Below are 17,798 nucleotides of genomic sequence, written 5' to 3' on the forward strand. Positions count from 1 at the left end.
GGTGCTGGAGAGATGGCTCAGTAGTGGACCTGGGTTCCATTTCAGGCACCCACATGGAGGGTCACAATCACCTATAACTCCATTTCCAAGGGATCTGATGCCTTCTTTTGGCCTCTGCGGACATCATATGTCCCCTGTATGTCCTCCTCCACCCCCCCCCCCCCCCCCACACAACATCTTTTGTTTGCTTTGTTTTATTTTTTGAGACAGGGTCTCACTCTGTGTCTTTGGTTGTCCTGGAACTTGATGTAAATTGTCTGGCCTCTGCTTCCTGGGTGCTGGAGAGATGGCTCAGCAACGGTTAAGAGCACTGACTGCTCTTCCAGAGGTCCTGAGTTCAAATCCCAGCAACCACATGGTGGCTCACAACCACATGTAATGGGATCCGATGCTATCTTCTGGAGTGTCTGAAGACAGCTACATTGTGCTCATATAAATAAAATAAATCTTTAAAAGAAAGAAAGAAACAGCCTCCTGCCCTTTGTCTTTAGCTCTTAACCCACAGCCCACAAACTTGGATCTGTATTTGCCTAGTATAGGCTTAACACAGACAGAGTTAGGCTCTGCAGGTCTCTGTACTGCCTTTGTCACTGTAATGTTGCAAAGGTCTCACCAGGCCGTGGATGTGCTGGTGAGTGTGCTCACTCCTGAGCAGTGGTCTCTGTGGCAAAGCATTTTCTCTCTTAGGCCAGAGAATAGCCGCACTCGGGGTGCTCCCTTTGCTGTGGGGGAGGGGAGTTTATGTACTTGTTTTCAGTTCTGTCAAGAGCCAGGTCAGGTGGAAATCTCTAAAGCTCAGCCCACCTGACACCCTAGAGGTCCTGAGTGGCCCACACTATGTCAGCGGTCAGCGACTCTCTGCCTGCTGGGTTTCATATGAGGTAAGGGACCCATTCATTCATGGAGTCTTTGGTTTTCACTTCCTGAGTGACAGTAATGCCTTGCACCTTCTGTGTGCATTGGACAGATGCGTGTCCCTTTGAGCCTTTAATCCGTCTGGGGAATGGTGTTGGTTATATACCCAGGGTCTCACATACGGTAGGCAAAGACAAGATCTCCTGGAGCCGAGGCTGGCTTTGAATACATCTTCCTGCCTCCACCGTGCCTGGCAAGTCCACCTTTGGGATTTTAAATTGTCCTCCCTACTCCGTCTCCTTTTTAATAAGTTTTTTATATAGTTTAGGTATTAGTGAGTGCCTTATTAGATTTAGGGTTTGCAGCAAATGTCTGTGAATGTTTTTATTTACTTTAGTTAGTGTGTGCTGATCTGATGTGCGTGTGTGCCTTGGTGCGTGTGTGGAAGTCAGAGGCTAACTGGGAGAGGTCAGTTCTCCTCCGTCTCACTGAGCTATCAGCTCTTTCTCTGTCGTTGCTTGTAGAGTGTCACACTTGAGCTGCTTTTGCCATCCAGGGCCAGGATGTGGCCTACACTGCTGGCTGTGTTTCCTTCTGGGGCATTGTAGTCTCAGCTCGTGTGTCTAGGCTGTTGACCCATTTGGTCCCCAGCACCTTCTGTTTCTTGTTCTCAGGGCCGGCCTGCCACGTCAGCACCCTTTGTGGACATTCCAGGTTCCGTGAGTGGTTTTAGTTCTGTGTTGAAAGTCAATTGGCTAGAGAAAGTATTGTTTACCTCGGGCCGAGTCTTTTTTTAAATGTGATTATTATTATTATCGTTATTGTATGTTTATGTGTATGCACTGTGTATGTGTGGGCACATGTGTATGTGTATACTGTGTGTATATGTGTGGGCATGTATATGTATACGTGTACACTGTGTGTATGTGTGGGCACATGTGGGGGACACATGTATATATGTGTGGGCACATGTACAGAGATCAGAGGACGACACTGTGGACTTGGTTCTCTCATACTATTGTCACATGTGTTTGGGGAGCAAACTCAGGTTGCCCAGGCTTGTGTGGTAGGTGTCCTTTTCCTCTGAGCCTTTCTGGCCTGGACTTTGAATTCTGCTGCATTGATTTATGTCTGTCTTGTCAACTCTCACACTGCTATGAGAACTGTTTCCACTTTTCTGCTTTATAAGAACACGCATGTGCAATCGTCTAAGTGTGCTTGCATGCTTTCTTTTCTGCTTCCTCTAGGGGCTTAAAACAGGCCCCTGTCCTTGTGTGTTCCTCCCGAGATGCTCTGTGAGTGTAGGGCGCGGCCACAGTGGTCAATCAGTGAGTGTGGGGCGCACCCACAGTGGTGGGGTATGCCTGCAGCTGTCACTCGGTGAGTGTGGGGTATGCCTGCAACTGTCACTTGGTGAGTGTGGGGCGTGGCCGCAGTGGTCACTCGGTGAGTGTATGGCGCGCCCACAACGGTCACTAGGTGAGTGTGGAGCGCACCCACAGCGATTACTCAGTGAGTGTGGGGCGCACCCACAGCGGTCACTCAGTGAGTGTGGGGCGCACCCACAGTGGTCACTCAGTCACTCAGTGGCACAGGCTTTCTCTCCTCTGAGCCTTGTTTGTTGCCTTTGCTTCCTGTGGGCTCCCTCCTGTCCTTATCCGTGGTGTGTATACCAGTGTGTGTCTGTGTGTGAGTGTGTGTGCTCACAGTATATGTGTGAGTGAGAGAGAGGGAGACAGATAGACACGGAGACCTTGGTTTTTGGTTTTTGCCTATTTTTTCTATTGAGGGTTTTTTGTTTGTTTGTTTGTTTGTTTGTTTGTTTGTTTTTGAGACAGGGTTTCTCTGTGTAGCTTTGCCTACTTGTTCAGTAGACCAGGCTGGCCTTGAACTCAGAAATCTGCCTGCCTCTCTATCCTAAGTGCCTGGGATTAAAGACACATGCCACCATACCTGACTAACTAAAATTGATTTGTGCTTACGTGTATGTGTGGGTATGGGCAGGAGCTATAGGCAGCTGTGAGCAGCAGTGTGTGTATGTGTGTGTGTGTGTGTACACACCAAAGATGAGGGTTCTGAGGGAGCAATAAATGCTAACTGCTGAGCCTTATCTTTTGAAACGCTTGCTGGGATGTGCTGGTGGGGGCTGTAGCCTTTGTGATTTGTAGAACCGATGACTGAGAAGGTGGTGGCTTTGGAGAGTGGCCAATATGGAGGTGTGTGCCTTGAGGGTTTGCCACAGTAGAAGCTGCGCCTGACTCACTCCTGAGGGAAGAGCTCCTGCTGTTTCACAATGAAGGCTGCTGGCCAAGTGTGAGCCCTTAGTACCTTGTACCAAGAGTCCAAAGTGTACGATCCCTACGGTCCCAGAAGTCAGCAGAGAAGGGAAGCAGCAGCAGGGCTACAGAATACAGGGTGTGGGGCCTGCCCGGGCTGTTGCCTCTGCCCAGCCACACGGCCCAGCAGTGCAGAGAGGACACTGACACTGCTGCACATGCCTTGCACAGGCAGACAGAGGCGCTGGCATGAGCTTCCCCCCCCCCTCTCTCTGCATCCAGCAGTGGGAGGGGCGTAGAGGGTGAGAAATAGCATTGCCCACCTCAGGCCCCATGTGGCACAGACACACAGCTGTTGGCCTCTTCTGTTCACAGAGGTCTGGTTTTCTGTGAATTTGTCAGGGTTTGGCCACGCGCCGGTTCCACTTAGCTTTATTCGAGTTCCATTTGTCTTTTTGAGCAGAATGCTATACAGCAGCAGACGGGAAAATTACATCAAGTGCTGGCTAGAAACCTGAGGTGGGGGGCGGGGGGGCTGGAGCCTGAAGCACAAAGCCTCCCATGCTCATGCTCATCTGGCAACCCAGAGAGGTCCCAGGGCCCCAGCTAGCTGTCACCCACAGTCCCCACGCCCAGCAAGCTCTGCAAGCAGTTGAATGGCCTGACACGAGCCCCCATCCTGGTCTCTTTTCTCCTCAGCACTGGCCTGCTCCCTCCCTTCTGTCCAGCTGTATCTGCCATGCAATGCAGGCCTTGGCTGCCATGGCTCGTAGCCTGGTGTATGGTTCTTAATGTTTGCTAGAATGGAGCTGCCAGACTCCCTGTCATCGCGAGGCCTTCATCAGCCACTTCCCACTTAATTACAGCTCCTAGTTCTAAGACGGGCTCTTGACTTCTGTGGCAGCCTCAGGTCAGATTTCTTCCCTGGGCCTCAGCAGCAGGTGGCAGAGGGTAGTAGGCCAGGCAGGCAGGGGGACAGGGGCAGCAGCCTCTTGTCTGCCTAGTTGGTTGTGTGGAGTGACTCTAGGAAGCCAGCACAGCACTCAGACAGAGGGATGCTGATGTTGGGGCGAGGGAGGGTGGTTAAAACTGGAGGCCGACCCTGGCAGGCTGAGGAGAGAGCAGCCAAGCCACGTCTTGTTTGAGGGTTTCCTTCAGCTTCACATCAACAAGGTTCCTTCACGTAGGTATTTTCCTGTCTCCAAAAGAGGAAGGGTGGGATGCGTTTGTTTTCCCACTCTCCCTGAAAGATGGTTTTCCCTTCAGGTCCTGCCTTGATCTTTCTCTTGAGGTGAACACTCGGACTGTGTCTGCCTTTGTGAGCTTTCCAACCCGTTTAGCTGCGTTCTCCCTGCTCCTGCTGCAGAGGATCTGGGATTTGCAGTCTGCCGACCTTTTAGTAGTGCAGACAGCACACAGTGCCGGCTGGGCTGGCCAAGGTGCTGTGGAGGCGCAGCCTGGGCACACAGGGCTCTCACACGCTTCTCCCTGCTCTCTTTACACAGACACGATGCGGCGAGTGGTGCGGCAGAGCAAGTTCCGGCACGTCTTTGGACAAGCGGTGAAGAATGACCAGTGCTATGACGACATCCGCGTCTCCCGAGTCACCTGGGACAGTTCTTTTTGTGCCGTCAACCCCAGATTCGTGGCCATCATCATAGAAGCGAGTGGGGGAGGGGCCTTCCTGGTGCTCCCTCTGCACAAGGTGAGCGAGCGAGCGAGTGACATCCTGTTCTGGAGCTAGAGATACAGGCCGCTGGTTTCTAGGTTGCCTCATGTGGGTGCTGGGAACTGAACTCAGGTCCTCAGCAAGGGCTCTGACCACTGAGCCATTTCTTCAGCCCCTGGCCTTCTGGGTTTTGAGTTGTAAATGGGATAAGAGCTCAAGAAAATATCCCAAGGGATGGGTTTTAGTTCTGCGATTTAGCTCTCCTGCTGCTTGGGTGTGTATGATCCCGGTTCCATCCCTGCTGCCAGAGTAGTGGGTGTTGGAGGTGCCCACACAGACAGACACAACACAAGATTCGAGGTTTACCCCCACTCTGGGTAATAAGCTATCGCCTAGGATTTGTACTGTTTAACAGTGGTAGAAACAAAACAGAAGGTCCCGCAGGGTGGCTCTTCGTGCACGTCCCTCAGTGCGGGCCCTGGTTCTCCCTGCCTTTCCTGAGCCCGGTCCCAGCTGGACAGAGCTTTGTGCACCTGTTCTCCTTTGCTTGTAGAAGTCCTGCGCACTGGAGCTAAGAGTTTAGTGCCCTGACTTTACGTGAAAGTGCAGGAGCTGAGTACAGCTGTTTCCATGCCGTGAGACTCTACAGGCAACAGTGGGAGACCAGGGTGTGTCTTACTGTGGATGGTGGGTTCCGAAAGTAGGCACCCCGAAGTCCACCTCCTGCAGTTCCCTCTCAGATGTCCATGACTAGCTTGCTGTGGTTTAACACCTGTGCGTGACGTCCATGTCTAGACTGGTTATTGCACAGCTGAACCAGCCCTGGAAAGAGAGAGATAGGAAGACGGCGCTAAGGATCCGACCACACGCTTGGCTCCAGCGCCCCTTCCAACGTGAATCTCACCATTAATTAGAGCTTTTTCTCCTGGGTACCTCGTTCCTGCTGACTGCTGCCGTACCATCATGCCTTAGCCTGATTTCAGAGTGAGGGTTTGCAGTGAGTGTCGGTTGTGTTTGCCACACACCTGTTTACTATGTTCCTCCAGGGGCTTTAGTTATGTGTAGGTGTGTGTGTGTGCATGGACCGTGTGCATATGGAGGACAGGCATTGCATCCCCTGGAGTTAGAGAGTTGTGAGCCCCCCACCCCCCAGCTGTGGGTGCAGGGAATAGAACTTAGGTCCTCTGGACCTGCTCTTAGCCCGGGGTGGTCCCCAGCCTGTGATTTCCTTTATTAGTAGCAAGGAGCGCTCAGGAAGTTTGCTCTGTGTTGTTAGGGCTCAGGCCAGCTGTCTGAGAGGGCAGCCACAGTCTGTCAGCTGGGTCGGGAACTCACGGTCGGCTTGGAGCTAAACCATCTTTCTTTTTATAAACCGAGGGACAAATTCAAGACATTCTTTTCTTCAAAGAAATTAAACAAGCCAATTAAGAAACCCAAAATAAACTCTGAATGGCTAATCTTCCACCAAGTTCAGACAGTTCCTTCAGCTTCCACATCCACAAAAGGCTCTGTGAGTCTGCCTTTCCTTCTGCAAATCACGGGAGATGTTGACCCTCACAGCGCTTGCAGGAGACCTGTTTAGTGATGTGGTTCTTGCTTATGTTAAGTGGCCTGCATTAGTCAGTATCCTGTCATCGCTCTAACCATCCTTACGGGGATGAGAGTGCAGCGAGTCCTTGGCTGTGGAGAGAGCTTAGTGGGTAGAGTTAGCACGAGGACCTGACTTGGGAGCTTCAGCATCTTCTGACAAGCCCGGCTCCATGGTGCCCTTCTGTAACCCCATCACTACGGGTCAGAGGCAGGAGGAGTCTAGGGCTCCCTGGCTGCCAGTCTATCAAACTAGTGTGCTCCAGATTTCCCGAGAGACAGTGTGTGTGGGGGAGCAGAAGATACCTCCACTGTATACACACATCCCTCCTCCTCCCCCATTGTCATGCCTAAATCACACCTTGGCTTTGGGAGGTGCCCGCCTTTTGGGTCTTTTTCAGCTGCAATTCTGTCTGTCTGGTTTTATCCTGAGCTTTGTGAGGAGAGGCTGACTTTGGTGTAAACTTAGTGATGGCATCAGGAGGGAGAAGAGTCCTCGGTTACTGGCTTCTCATGTCAGGAGGTTCCCAGGCTCCATGTGGTTTTCAGGTGTTACCGTGTACACCGTTGTGTAAACTGTATAACTAACTCTGTCAGAGTGAATGTGCTGAGGGAGGAGTGAGGCCTGAGCATTGAGGAGCCGGAAGTCAAGTCCTGGCTGGGTCACCTTGAGGCAGGTCATTTCTGGTCTGCCACCCTATCCCTTAATTTTTCTTTCTGCAACGTAAAGGTGCTGTATATAAAAGTGACTTTTTGAGAGCTCTGGAAATTCTGTGTTCTCAGCACATCTTCTCTCTGGTGGCTGTCTGCTCTGAGGTGATTTCTGAGTGGTTTGTATTCAGAATCTGTAAAGGAAATGCTGGTTTCTCTTTCTTGGTCTGACTTGTACCTCTGGGGAACAGAAACCGGGGCCTCACCCAGCAGGTAAGGGCGGTGGTCAGTCCTGTGCTGTGGTCGAAGGCCTGGCTAGGAGCCCCATGTCAGTTGACACCGATGTTTCTGCTCTTCCTGGGCTGCTACCTGGTCCCTGGGGCATCAGTAGCTGTAGCAAATAGGACTGTCCTCACTGTTGACAGGAAATACCTACCTTGTAATAGATGGTCTAACCCTAAGTATTTGAGTGAGGGTTTTTACATTGTGGAATGGATTTTACATTGTTGCTGACATTTGGTTGTTACTAGGTCAGATTTCATTGCGGCATGACCATCCCATGTGAAGCTGTCTTGCTGTTGTAAGCTCGGCACTGCCTTTTGCAGCAGAGTTTCTACCCCTGTGCCGGGAGCATCGGACCTCAGGCCTGACTCATGCTAATCAAGTCCTCTGTCACCAAACTGTGCCCTGCCGCCCTGCACCCCCACTCCAGCATTGTGGACTGTTTTCTAAGCTGTATCTTATTAGATTGTTACAGTTGGCCCCGTGTGATGGTTTATACCTTTAATCCCAGCACTGGGAAGGCAGCCCACATAGTGAATTCCAGGCCAGCCAGGCTACATGATGAGACCCTGTCTCAGCACCTCACCCCACCCACCCCGAGATTGGGGGAGAGGGATAGCAAAGACTTGTAATCTCAGAGTTTTGTGATTAGAGTTTGGGAAACTATAAATGCATTAAACAGTCTTTATCTTCCAGGACTTAAGGTCCAAGATGGAAACAGTCACAGGGACAAATACTTGACATACACACATGCCTGTGCTAACACACACGTGGTCAGCACATATGTGTCTGTGCTCACACACAAGCACAAGCACACACCTGAGTGGTCAGCACATTGGCTTGTCAGGAACCACTGCTTGAAGAGTAAGCAGGTTCCCAGCTTAGGTGTGGCGGCTTGGATTAGTCCGCATGCGCCCCGCTCTTTGGTAACACCGCTCAAGCCGTGGCATGCAGCTGCCGTGCTTTCTGCAGGTGTGGTTGGCTGTGTGTTCTTGTTCCTCAGTCTTTCAGAGAATGAGTAAGACAAGGCTGACTTGGTAAGCACAAGCTGGCTCTGTGATTTGACTGGCACGAGGGACAGCTTTCTCCCTCGCTACCAGTGCCCAAGCTGCCTCCCCTGCAGCTTGCAGGCTTCCAGTCCCCTGAGCAGTCTGCCGGGCTCACTCCTGATGCACAGCGGAAGCAAGCACCCCTCCCTGCTTCGGGTCATGATGACTCCAGCACACAGCGGTTCCTGTTAGGCCCACACTCGAACTTTGGACCTCAGAAAACCTGCCAGGCCTGCCTGAGACAAGTAAGGTGCAGGGGTGCTCTGAGACCCGTGCTCCCCCCTGGGTGGAGGGGTGCTCTGAGACCCGTGCTCCCCCCTGGATGGAGGGGTGCTCTGAGACCTGTGCTCTCCCTGGGTGAAGTGGTGCTCTGAGACCCATGCTTCCCCTGGATGGAGGGCTGCTCTGAGACCTGTGCTCCCCCCCCCAAGGGGTGCTCTGAGACCCGTGCTCCCCCCTGGGTAGAGGATCCACACAGCAGGCTCCTGTCCCCTGCTGCCCTCCCCATTCTGATTGTAAAGGTCCTTTGTGTCCTTTGTGCTGACTTCTTCTGAGCAGTGACTGTCTAGAGGGGGAGGGCCATGATGAGGTAGGCGTGGCCAGGGCTCCTCTAACCTTGGGTCACACTCTCTGTCCCTGCAGTGTAGATGGGCAGTACCTTTTATTTAACCTAGATAGATATATAGATAGAGATAATAGAGAGTGGCCCAGGGTTTTGATCTCAGGTTCTCTGACTTGCCCGTAGAGCCTGTATCTTAGGCAGTTGGGTATTTGGGTGACTTGCTAGACAGGCAGCAAGTGTAAAACAGGTATTCTCAGACTACAGTGTTTGCTTACACTGCATATGTGAGTAGTAAGAGTTGTGCTGGCTAGTTTTATGTCAACTTGATACTAGATAGAGTCATCTGAAACGAGGGAGCCTTATCTGAGAAAATGCCTTCATAAGATCCAGCTGTAGGGCTTTTTTTTAAATTTTTTTATTTTTTTATTATTATTATTATTATTTTTTGGTTTTTTGGATTTTTTAGTTTTTTTGGATTTGGTTTTTTCAAGATAGGGTTTCTCTGTATAGCCCTGGCTGTCCTGCAACTCACTCTGTAGACCAGGCTGGCCTCCAACTCAGAAATCCGCCTGCCTCTGCCTCCCAGAGTGTAGGGCATTTTCTTAATAACTTGGTAGGGGAGGGCCCAGGCTATTGTGGGTGGACCATCCCTGGGCTGTGGTCCTGGGTTCTATAAGAAAGCAGGCTGAGAAGCCATGGGGAGCAATACAGTCAGCAGCACCCTGCATGGCCTCTGCATCGGCTCCTGCCTCCAGGTTTCTGCCCTGCGTGAGCTCCTGTCCTGACTTCAGACTGTGACCTGGAAATATGAGCTGAAATCAGCCATTTCCTCCCCCAGCTTGTTCTTGGTCATGGCGTCTCATCACAGGGGCAGTAGTCCTAAGACAAGTGCCTTTCTGATGATCTGTCCTGCCCCACCTGCATTGGGCTAGGGCCTTATAGGCTGTAGGGAGTAAGTGCTCTTCCTAGCCTGGGATGGTGAGCTGTCAACCACCACACCCCTTCTGGTTAGTTATGAGTGTTTTTCACACAGCTGCAGGCGAGAGTGTAAGTGCACACACTTATTTGTGTGTGCGAGAGTGTTAAGTGCACACATATTTATATGTGTGTGCGTGTTAATATAAACGTTCTTTTTGAGATAGGGTCTTCTTGTGTAGTGCATGCCTCTGAAGCTTGAACGGAGTTTAAAGAGGGCTTTAAAACCTGTCCTTTTAGGGTTCTAGCTCAGCTGGTAGAATGACTGCCCAGCACACACAAGGCCATGAGTTTGATTCCCGGCCACATAGACCAGCCATGGCGATGCAGACCTATATGATCCTGCCACCTGAGGCTGAGGTAGAAGAACCCTGAGTTCAGAGTCACCCCTAGTGGTGGTGTGCATGGGAAAGGATCCCTGAGGCTTTGAGGTTTCAGAAACCCAAGCCATTCCTAGTTGACTTCCCAGTCCTGTGATTGTGTCTCAAGATGTGAGCTTTCCGCTTGCGCCAGCACCTGGGACATGGAAGCTTGGTCCTGCGGAAAAACAGCTTCTTATTAAGGAGCCATCTTTTCAGCCCTGAGTGCTTTCTGCGTAGACGCATGCTGGGGTGTACATTCTTTTATTTAAACATTATGAAAATAAGTAAATTTTTAAAAAGGGGGGCAGACACCCTTGTTTTCCCTACGAAGATGCTAATCCAGCTGTGCGCTGCTCTGAGACAGCTTTGGGTTTCCAGTCTGGAAGGCCTCTTCTGTGTGAGATGTCAGCACTGCCGAGTTTAGGGTCCCCGAGACTGAGACCCTCCTGTAGGAGCAAGTTGTAAATTCACCACTCAAAGCTGGGTGCGTGGTCACATATCTGTGATCCTGGCATTTGGGAGGCAGGGGGATTTCTGTGGGTTAGAGGCCAGTCTGCTCTATCTACAGAGCGAGTTCCAGGACAATGGGGCTATGTAGAGAGACCTCTCTAAAAGGAAAAAACATCATTATCTGAACCTAGCAAACATCCCTTTCCCACAGGCTTAGGTCACATACTCCAGGCCTTCAAAATGCAGCCACCCGACTCACAAGTAAACTAGTCTGGAACAAGGATTCTCCTCCCAAGTCCTTCACCTGCTTCTCCAGAGCAGAAGCTGTGAGAGCCCAACGCTCCTGTTGGCCCTGGCTGCAGCCGCAAACCCCAGGGATGAACGGACAGCGGAACGCCTGTCCATTCTGAAAATGAGTGGACTCTCGGCTCCACTGTGTCTACAGCACAGCAAGGAGGGGTCTGGAGGGTCACCCTTGCCACGATGGCGTCACACAGCAGAGGGTGCTGAGGTCCCACAGGGACACGTGGCTCTACAGTGGACACTACACAGTCCATTTACCCCCTGCACTTCGTAGTAGGATCCATGCCTCCTGTGAGTTCCTGCCATTCTCAGGATTTAATACCCACTCTAGGGTCTTGTCATTTGAGATTCCAAAGACTGAGGCAGGAGGATCTGAGTCTGGGGCCAGCTTGAGATCCATCGTAAGACCCTATCTGCAAAATATAAAACCAACCAACCAAACACAGCACAACCCAAAGAACATATTCTAGGTCACCAGCCAACATCTCCCTGAAACTACCTTAAACAGGGATGACTTCTGCCTTTCTGGGGACGGTGAGATGATGTGCCCCTCACGTGTCTCTCAGTCCCTCCTAAGTCTTAACTGCCTCCCCCACACAGGCCGAGTCCTGAGGCTGAGCCTTGAGGTTTCATTTCTGTTCTTGTCTTACTCTATGGTGACCCGTGTTGGCCCCAGAGCACTTTACCTAGATCCATGTCTCCTCATCCCTTTTCTGTGTAAGAAGGAATTTGTCATTCCTTCCCCAGCATGAATCAGAGCACGGCAAGCACTCTGAGAACTCAAGGAAGTCCTCCCAGGAGGCTACATGCTCTTGGAGCAGTGTGGGAGAAAGTCTGAGAAAGCCCCGGAACCTCCAGAGGGCTTGGGATTGGCAGCTGGCGGTGCTCCCCTGCACGCCTGCTGTGGTGGGGCTGCTTGCCCCCTGAATTGGCTGCCTTCTGCCAGAGAGCTGTCTTTGTATGTCACTGCCTCTGTGGTCGCCAGCACTGTGCCTGTAAACAATCAGGAAATGTTTCATAAATTGTTGAGGACAGTTTCCACCCTTGACCTGCTGACTGCAGAGTGGGTTCATCTGTTCTGGAAGGCTGCATCTGTTTCACCGTGCAGCCTGGCCTGGGGCCCTGTGTGGAAGGGCACTGACTCCCCAGTGGGCTCACCTCTGTCTCACCTTGGGTATATCCGCAAGGTAGAAAGCAAATACCAAAGGCGTGCTGGCTTGATTCTCCACAGAAGTCAGCCTTCAGTCTCAGTTAGAGCTGATGCTGTTGGCCCTGGGTGGGGTCAGGGCTTTTTCTTAGCCACATTGAACAGGTCCCAGTGCACTGGGCCAAAGTCTCCTGCCGTAGAAGGTGTGGTAGATGTCATAGTTAAACAGTTCAGAAATGCCATACAGATTTGTGAATTGTGACCTGCATCTCAGGGAAAGGCCAAGTTCTGGTTGGTGCAGAACAAGTTCCTGAACTCAGCATTTAAAAAATGGTCTTTTCCCTCACCCTCTTCCTCTCCTTCCACTGCTGCAAAGCCAGCAGCGACTCACCATCTCCTGAGCCTACGTGTGTTCCCACAGCGCAGTCAGGTGTGCAGCCACACATTTCTGAGAGGACTTTCTCATATTCATGGTTCTGATCTTAGCCTGTGCACACCAGTCCTCCAGGTGCACCTCGGCATCACGTCGGCCAGCTTATTGTATATGTCGTCACTAGAATATAATACTTTGGCTCCTTTCTATGCAGTAAGCTTCAAAAATTCATGCAAGTTGTTCTGTGTACACCTGGCCTTTCCGTAATTTCCAGGTTTATCTCAGAGTCAAACGCCATCCACTCACCTTTCAGGAGGTCCCACTCAGCCACTAGGGAGCTGAGCTTCTTGGCCTGAACCAAGACCACATAGACCAGGTCCCTCTGGTCCTTCCAGCGATGTGCCTCCCCCTTGTCCATGAGCTGCTGGGTTGGTGGTGATGAGGGGCATCTTACCTCTGCTCAGAGTGGCTCGGTGTGCTGTCCCTTTGAAGTGGACATCTCTTACTGCAAACTCACCGCTGCTGTTCTTCACGCCACACAGCAGTGTCATCTCAGGTAGAAAGATATCCATCCGTCCCTGTGTCCCGCGGTGCTCCCTGAGAACTTCCCATAACGTCGTTCATTTGCTTCAGGGTCATGTGGTACATGTAGGCTTAGATTTTTCAAAACCTACTTTAATTACGATTCTTAGAGTCTTCCACCTCCCTTCTAGCCCACCTGCTAGCGGCAGGGGGAAAGAACGGTTAATAGGAAATGGGTTTGTGGACCGATTTAGAAGTAGTTCTTTGGGGAGATCAAATCTTCATTGTCTGGTTATCAAAAGTCTCATCCAAAACATCAAACACAAATCTGTAGCAGTGAACACCAAACAAATCAGTGACTGACTGCAGAAGACGCTGAGAGGCCCTGCTAAATCAGCCTGAGTGCAGGGAGGCAGCCAGAGCTGCCAGACTGTCCCGGGAGGTTCTCTGGTGGGAACTCTTTATGAAGTTACAGCATGGAAGATCAGCAGCGAAGTGCAGGGCGAACTGATGCAAGAGCCTCGTCACTGTCTGTGGGCTTGTCACTGTTTATATTCTTTGTAAACATCGTATGTCTGCTGGAGCACGACATCTTCTCACCTGGGTCTGCGGCAACAAACATCACATGACATAACTTAGTCTCCAAAGTAACCAAAAGTTTCTACTTCAGGCACCCTTGAGGATGCCAGTCACTTCTTCATGGGGACAACACAAGCCTCTGTGGACAGTTCCCAGCTGGCTGTAATGCACAGTCCTTCAGTCTTGATTGTCACCGTAAAGGAGTCACAAAACTTGGGTCAGCCTGGTTTCTGCATTGACAGTGGTAACTGCCGATGAGAAGGGTCTGGGCAGCCTTGAGGATGTCTGTGTGCAGGTCCTAACCCAACAGCACTGTGGTGTGACTTCAGTCACAATCTTGACACTGGACAGGGTCATCTCACTGTTTGAGAAAATGACATCTAGATTGGACAAGTCGCCTGTGATGGGAGGAAGTAGTTGGTCGGCACTTCTCTTTGTCTGCTGGTAGTGCCCCCACAGGCAGCACTTTACAGCTCACACCGACAGGACCAAGGGCAGGGTGCCACCCCGGTACCAGTGGCTGCAGGGTCATTGCCTTGCCAGCTCTCCCTGTGGGCAGGGGGCGCTTGCCTGGGTAATTGCTTTTAAACATTCCTCCAACAACTGCCCTGGTCTGTCCAGTGCTGAGCCTGTGCTGTGAGAGGTGCTCAGGCCCTCAGTCGTCTGAGTGAGTCTGAGTGAGGCGGGAAGGTCACAGGAGGTCGCCGGCTTTCAGGTTCTGTGAGTTTGCATCTAAACAATACAGTCTGAGAAGGGAGGTGTTCCACCCCAGCAGGGCAAGGGTGGTGGCCACACCCTCTTCCAGATTGATAATTCAAGTGTAGGTCGGCTTCTCTGGCATGCTGGAAATGGATCTGATCTCCTGTGTATCACATGAACCAGCGTGTAAGTCACAAGTAGTTGGAAGTGGCTTTATGGTAGAAAAATCACACATTTGTTGTTGGTTTTTTTTTCCTTCATTTTCAGTATGAATTGTGTAAAATTGGCATTTTCCTTGAGGACACGTGAAGAATCAGAACAGGTGCTCAGGTCCTGTGATAGCTTCATCAGCCAGGTGGCTTCCCTCAGCCATCCAGGAAGAGGCAGCGGCTGGAGTCATGCAGCAGTGAGACTCCGTAGTCTGTCCCACCCAGTCGTGTCTGGAGACTGTCCCTCCAGAACCTTTGAGCTCGGTGAGCCTGCTGCCTCTCCCACCTGCTCCCCTTCAGAACTCCAGTCTGGGATGGAGTGACCGTCCCAGGCTTCAGGCATGTTTTTTCAACCTTTCATGTCTAAATCTTCCTGTGAAGATTTAGGGCCGTAGGGACTGGAGTCCAGTTGAACCTCCTTTGCACTCTCTCCGTGGCAGGAAAGCTCAACAAGGCAGTAGCTTGGCCTCCGTGCTGTGCCTCCGTGTGGTGGTGGTGAGATCTGAGCAGCTGTTGCTGAGGGCCACCGCCCCTCTGCTGAGCCCTTTCCTTCACAGGCGCACTCAGGAGGAGCACTAAGGAGGAGCACGGGCTCCCACTGTGCTATTGTTGTGTGTGTGTGTGTGTGTGTGTGATCACTGCTCGCACCTGCCAGATTTGCATTGCTGTGTTGCTGAATACGCACACTGACAGGCGGTTTTCATTTCTGCAGAGAGGCGTGCCGATTGTCCACTGTATAGAGGCGGCTGTTTGACACTTCATAGCCATCAGTGTTGGTGGCGGAGGGTTTTATTCTGTGCGTTTATTTCTTGGTGTGTTGTGACCTGGCTGTTCAATGCTTACTGAAACAGCTTCTGTCTGTTGCCTTCAGCACCTAAATTCTGAAGTGTGTGGGTCTTGAAAGGCTGGGGGATGGTCTGGGGACTCAGGGGAGGGCACCAGGTGCAGAACAATGACTTGTAAATCGTGTCCTGAGCTGCCAGCCACATGAGTGCTGTGTGGCCTCATTACCACATGAAGTGCCACAGAAGGGCCCTTTCATTTTCTCTCAGCGCCTGTGCTCTCCAGTCTCACTGGAGGCAGCAAGGAGGAGGGCTGCTCTGCCCGCCCAGCTAACAATGGAGCCCAGAGTGCTGGCAGAGGGGCCCTGCAGTGTGCCCGGGGCGGTGACTCACCCAGAGCATGCCCAGCGACCATGTGTCCACCCTCCCCCACGCCTCCAGAGATGAGCAGCAGGCAGCCTGTCCTTTGTGCCCCCCTCACCTCATCCAGCTTCTGCTGCTGCCGTTCACTGCCTGTCCCAGCAGCCAGGCCCAGGCCTGAGAAGCTCTGACAGTGCTTTTTACCATATATGGCCATCGGTGCTCGATGGCTGACAGCTGGCCAGGATAATTTCCTTCCTCTGCTTTGATTGGCTGCACAGCTGCTTAGAGAATGGTGGGATCTGGAAGTGTGTGGTGAGAAGCCACCTAGTCAAGTGCAGGGAATGTTTAACTCTTTCCTGGGCTTCTGGAGACGAGAGTCCCTGCTGGTCACACCAGGCCACCCACACCCAGGCCAAGAAAGGGTTCTGAGCACATGCGGATTGCTCCTAAAAGTCCATCCAGTCGGGGTTGGACACGTTTTTGCAGTGTCACCTCCACATGCTGCAGGCTGCTCTTGTGTACTTGACGCTCTCGGTTGGTTGGGTGCAGAGTCCAGGGAAGGCTGAGGTGGGAGGCGAGGGCTGTGCCGGCGTGTGGTCACATCAGTCGGCTGGCTCATCTTGATGAGCTTGTCTTGCATAAGGGACACAGCTGGCTCTGAGCTCTCCTCCAGCTTGTTCCCAAGACAGAGACTGTCCTGCCAAGATCCCAAGACGGTCTCCTGCCCCTACTGTCCTGGCCCTACTGTTCTGTTTCTCACTCCTACTCTGGAGTCCCAGAGGCCGCATCCCCACCCCCGCTGCTCACTAGAATGAACCGGACAAGCGCCCTTAACGATGGGGATGGGGTGCTCCCTGCATCCTGCACTTAGACCTTACTTCCAGTGCTTGCGACTTTACACTGAAAGGTTGGTTCTGACTGCTCTGCTCCATCATGGGCTCATGCTCACAAGAATCACATGGGATCACGATGGCCAGGACTAAGTGTGCACTTCTAAGTTCTTCTCTTGAGTCATTGAAGAAATACCTAGCCAGCCTTAGAGTTAGGGCTAGGCTTGGCACACAGCTGCAGTCCCAGCATTCAGCGGCAGAGGTAAGCAGATTGCTGAGTTCCAGTCAGCCTGGACTTCATAGTGAGTTCCAGTCAGCCTGGCCTTCATAGTGAGTTCCAGTCAGCCTGGCCTTCATAGTGAGTTCCAGTCAGCCTGGCCTTCATAGTGAGTTCCAGTCAGCCTGGCCTTCATAGTGAGTTCCAGTCAGCCTGGCCTTCATAGTGAGTTCCAGTCAGCCTGGCCTTCATAGTGAGTTCCAGTCAGCCTGGCCTTCATAGTGAGTTCCAGCCAGCCTGGCCTTCATAGTGAGTTCTAGCCTGGCCTTCATAGTGAGTTCCAGTCAGCCTGGCCTTCATAGTGAGTTCCAGCCAGCCTGGCCTTCATAGTGAGTTCCAGTCAGCCTGGCCTTCATAGTGAGTTCCAGCCTGGCCTTCATAGTGAGTTCCAGTCAGCCTGGCCTTCATAGTGAGTTCCAGCCAGCCTGGCCTTCATAGTGAGTTCCAGCCAGCCTGGCCTTCATAGTGAGTTCTAGCCTGGCCTTCATAGTGAGTTCCAGTCAGCCTGGCCTTCATAGTGAGTTCCAGCCAGCCTGGCCTTCATAGTGAGTTCCAGTCAGCCTGGCCTTCATAGTGAGTTCCAGTCAGCCTGGCCTTCATAGTGAGTTCCAGTCAGCCTGGCCTTCATAGTGAGTTCCAGTCAGCCTGGCCTTCATAGTGAGTTCCAGTCAGCCTGGCCTTCATAGTGAGTTCCAGCCAGCCTGGCCTTCATAGTGAGTTCCAGTCAGCCTGGCCTTCATAGTGAGTTCCAGTCAGCCTGGCCTTCATAGTGAGTTCCAGCCAGCCTGGCCTTCATAGTGAGTTCCAGCCAGCCTGGCCTTCATAGTGAGTTCCAGCCTGGCCTTCGTAGTGAGTTCCAGTCAGCCTGGCCTACATAGTGAGTTCCAGTCAGCCTGGCCTTCATAGTGAGTTCCAGTCAGCCTGGCCTACATAGTGAGTTCCAGCCTGGCCTTCATAGTGAGTTCCAGCCTGGCCTACATAGTGAGTTCCAGCCTG

At 52.0% G+C, this 17,798-nt stretch overlaps 1 protein-coding gene across 1 annotated transcript in view; it reads left to right on the forward strand.

Annotated features, from left to right (window-relative positions):
* Coro1c (coronin 1C) overlaps window positions 1-17,798 on the forward strand; it is a 69,184-nt gene that overhangs the window by 20,680 nt on the left and 30,706 nt on the right. The window contains exon 2 of the mRNA XM_052167590.1: window positions 4,637-4,836. Within this exon, the coding sequence (XP_052023550.1) occupies window positions 4,642-4,836 (195 nt within the window). The 5' untranslated portion in view covers window positions 4,637-4,641. The remainder of the gene's footprint in view (window positions 1-4,636; window positions 4,837-17,798) is intronic.

This window comes from Apodemus sylvaticus, chromosome 22 (assembly GCF_947179515.1).
Source record: "Apodemus sylvaticus chromosome 22, mApoSyl1.1, whole genome shotgun sequence".
Lineage (NCBI taxonomy): Eukaryota > Metazoa > Chordata > Mammalia > Rodentia > Muridae > Apodemus > Apodemus sylvaticus.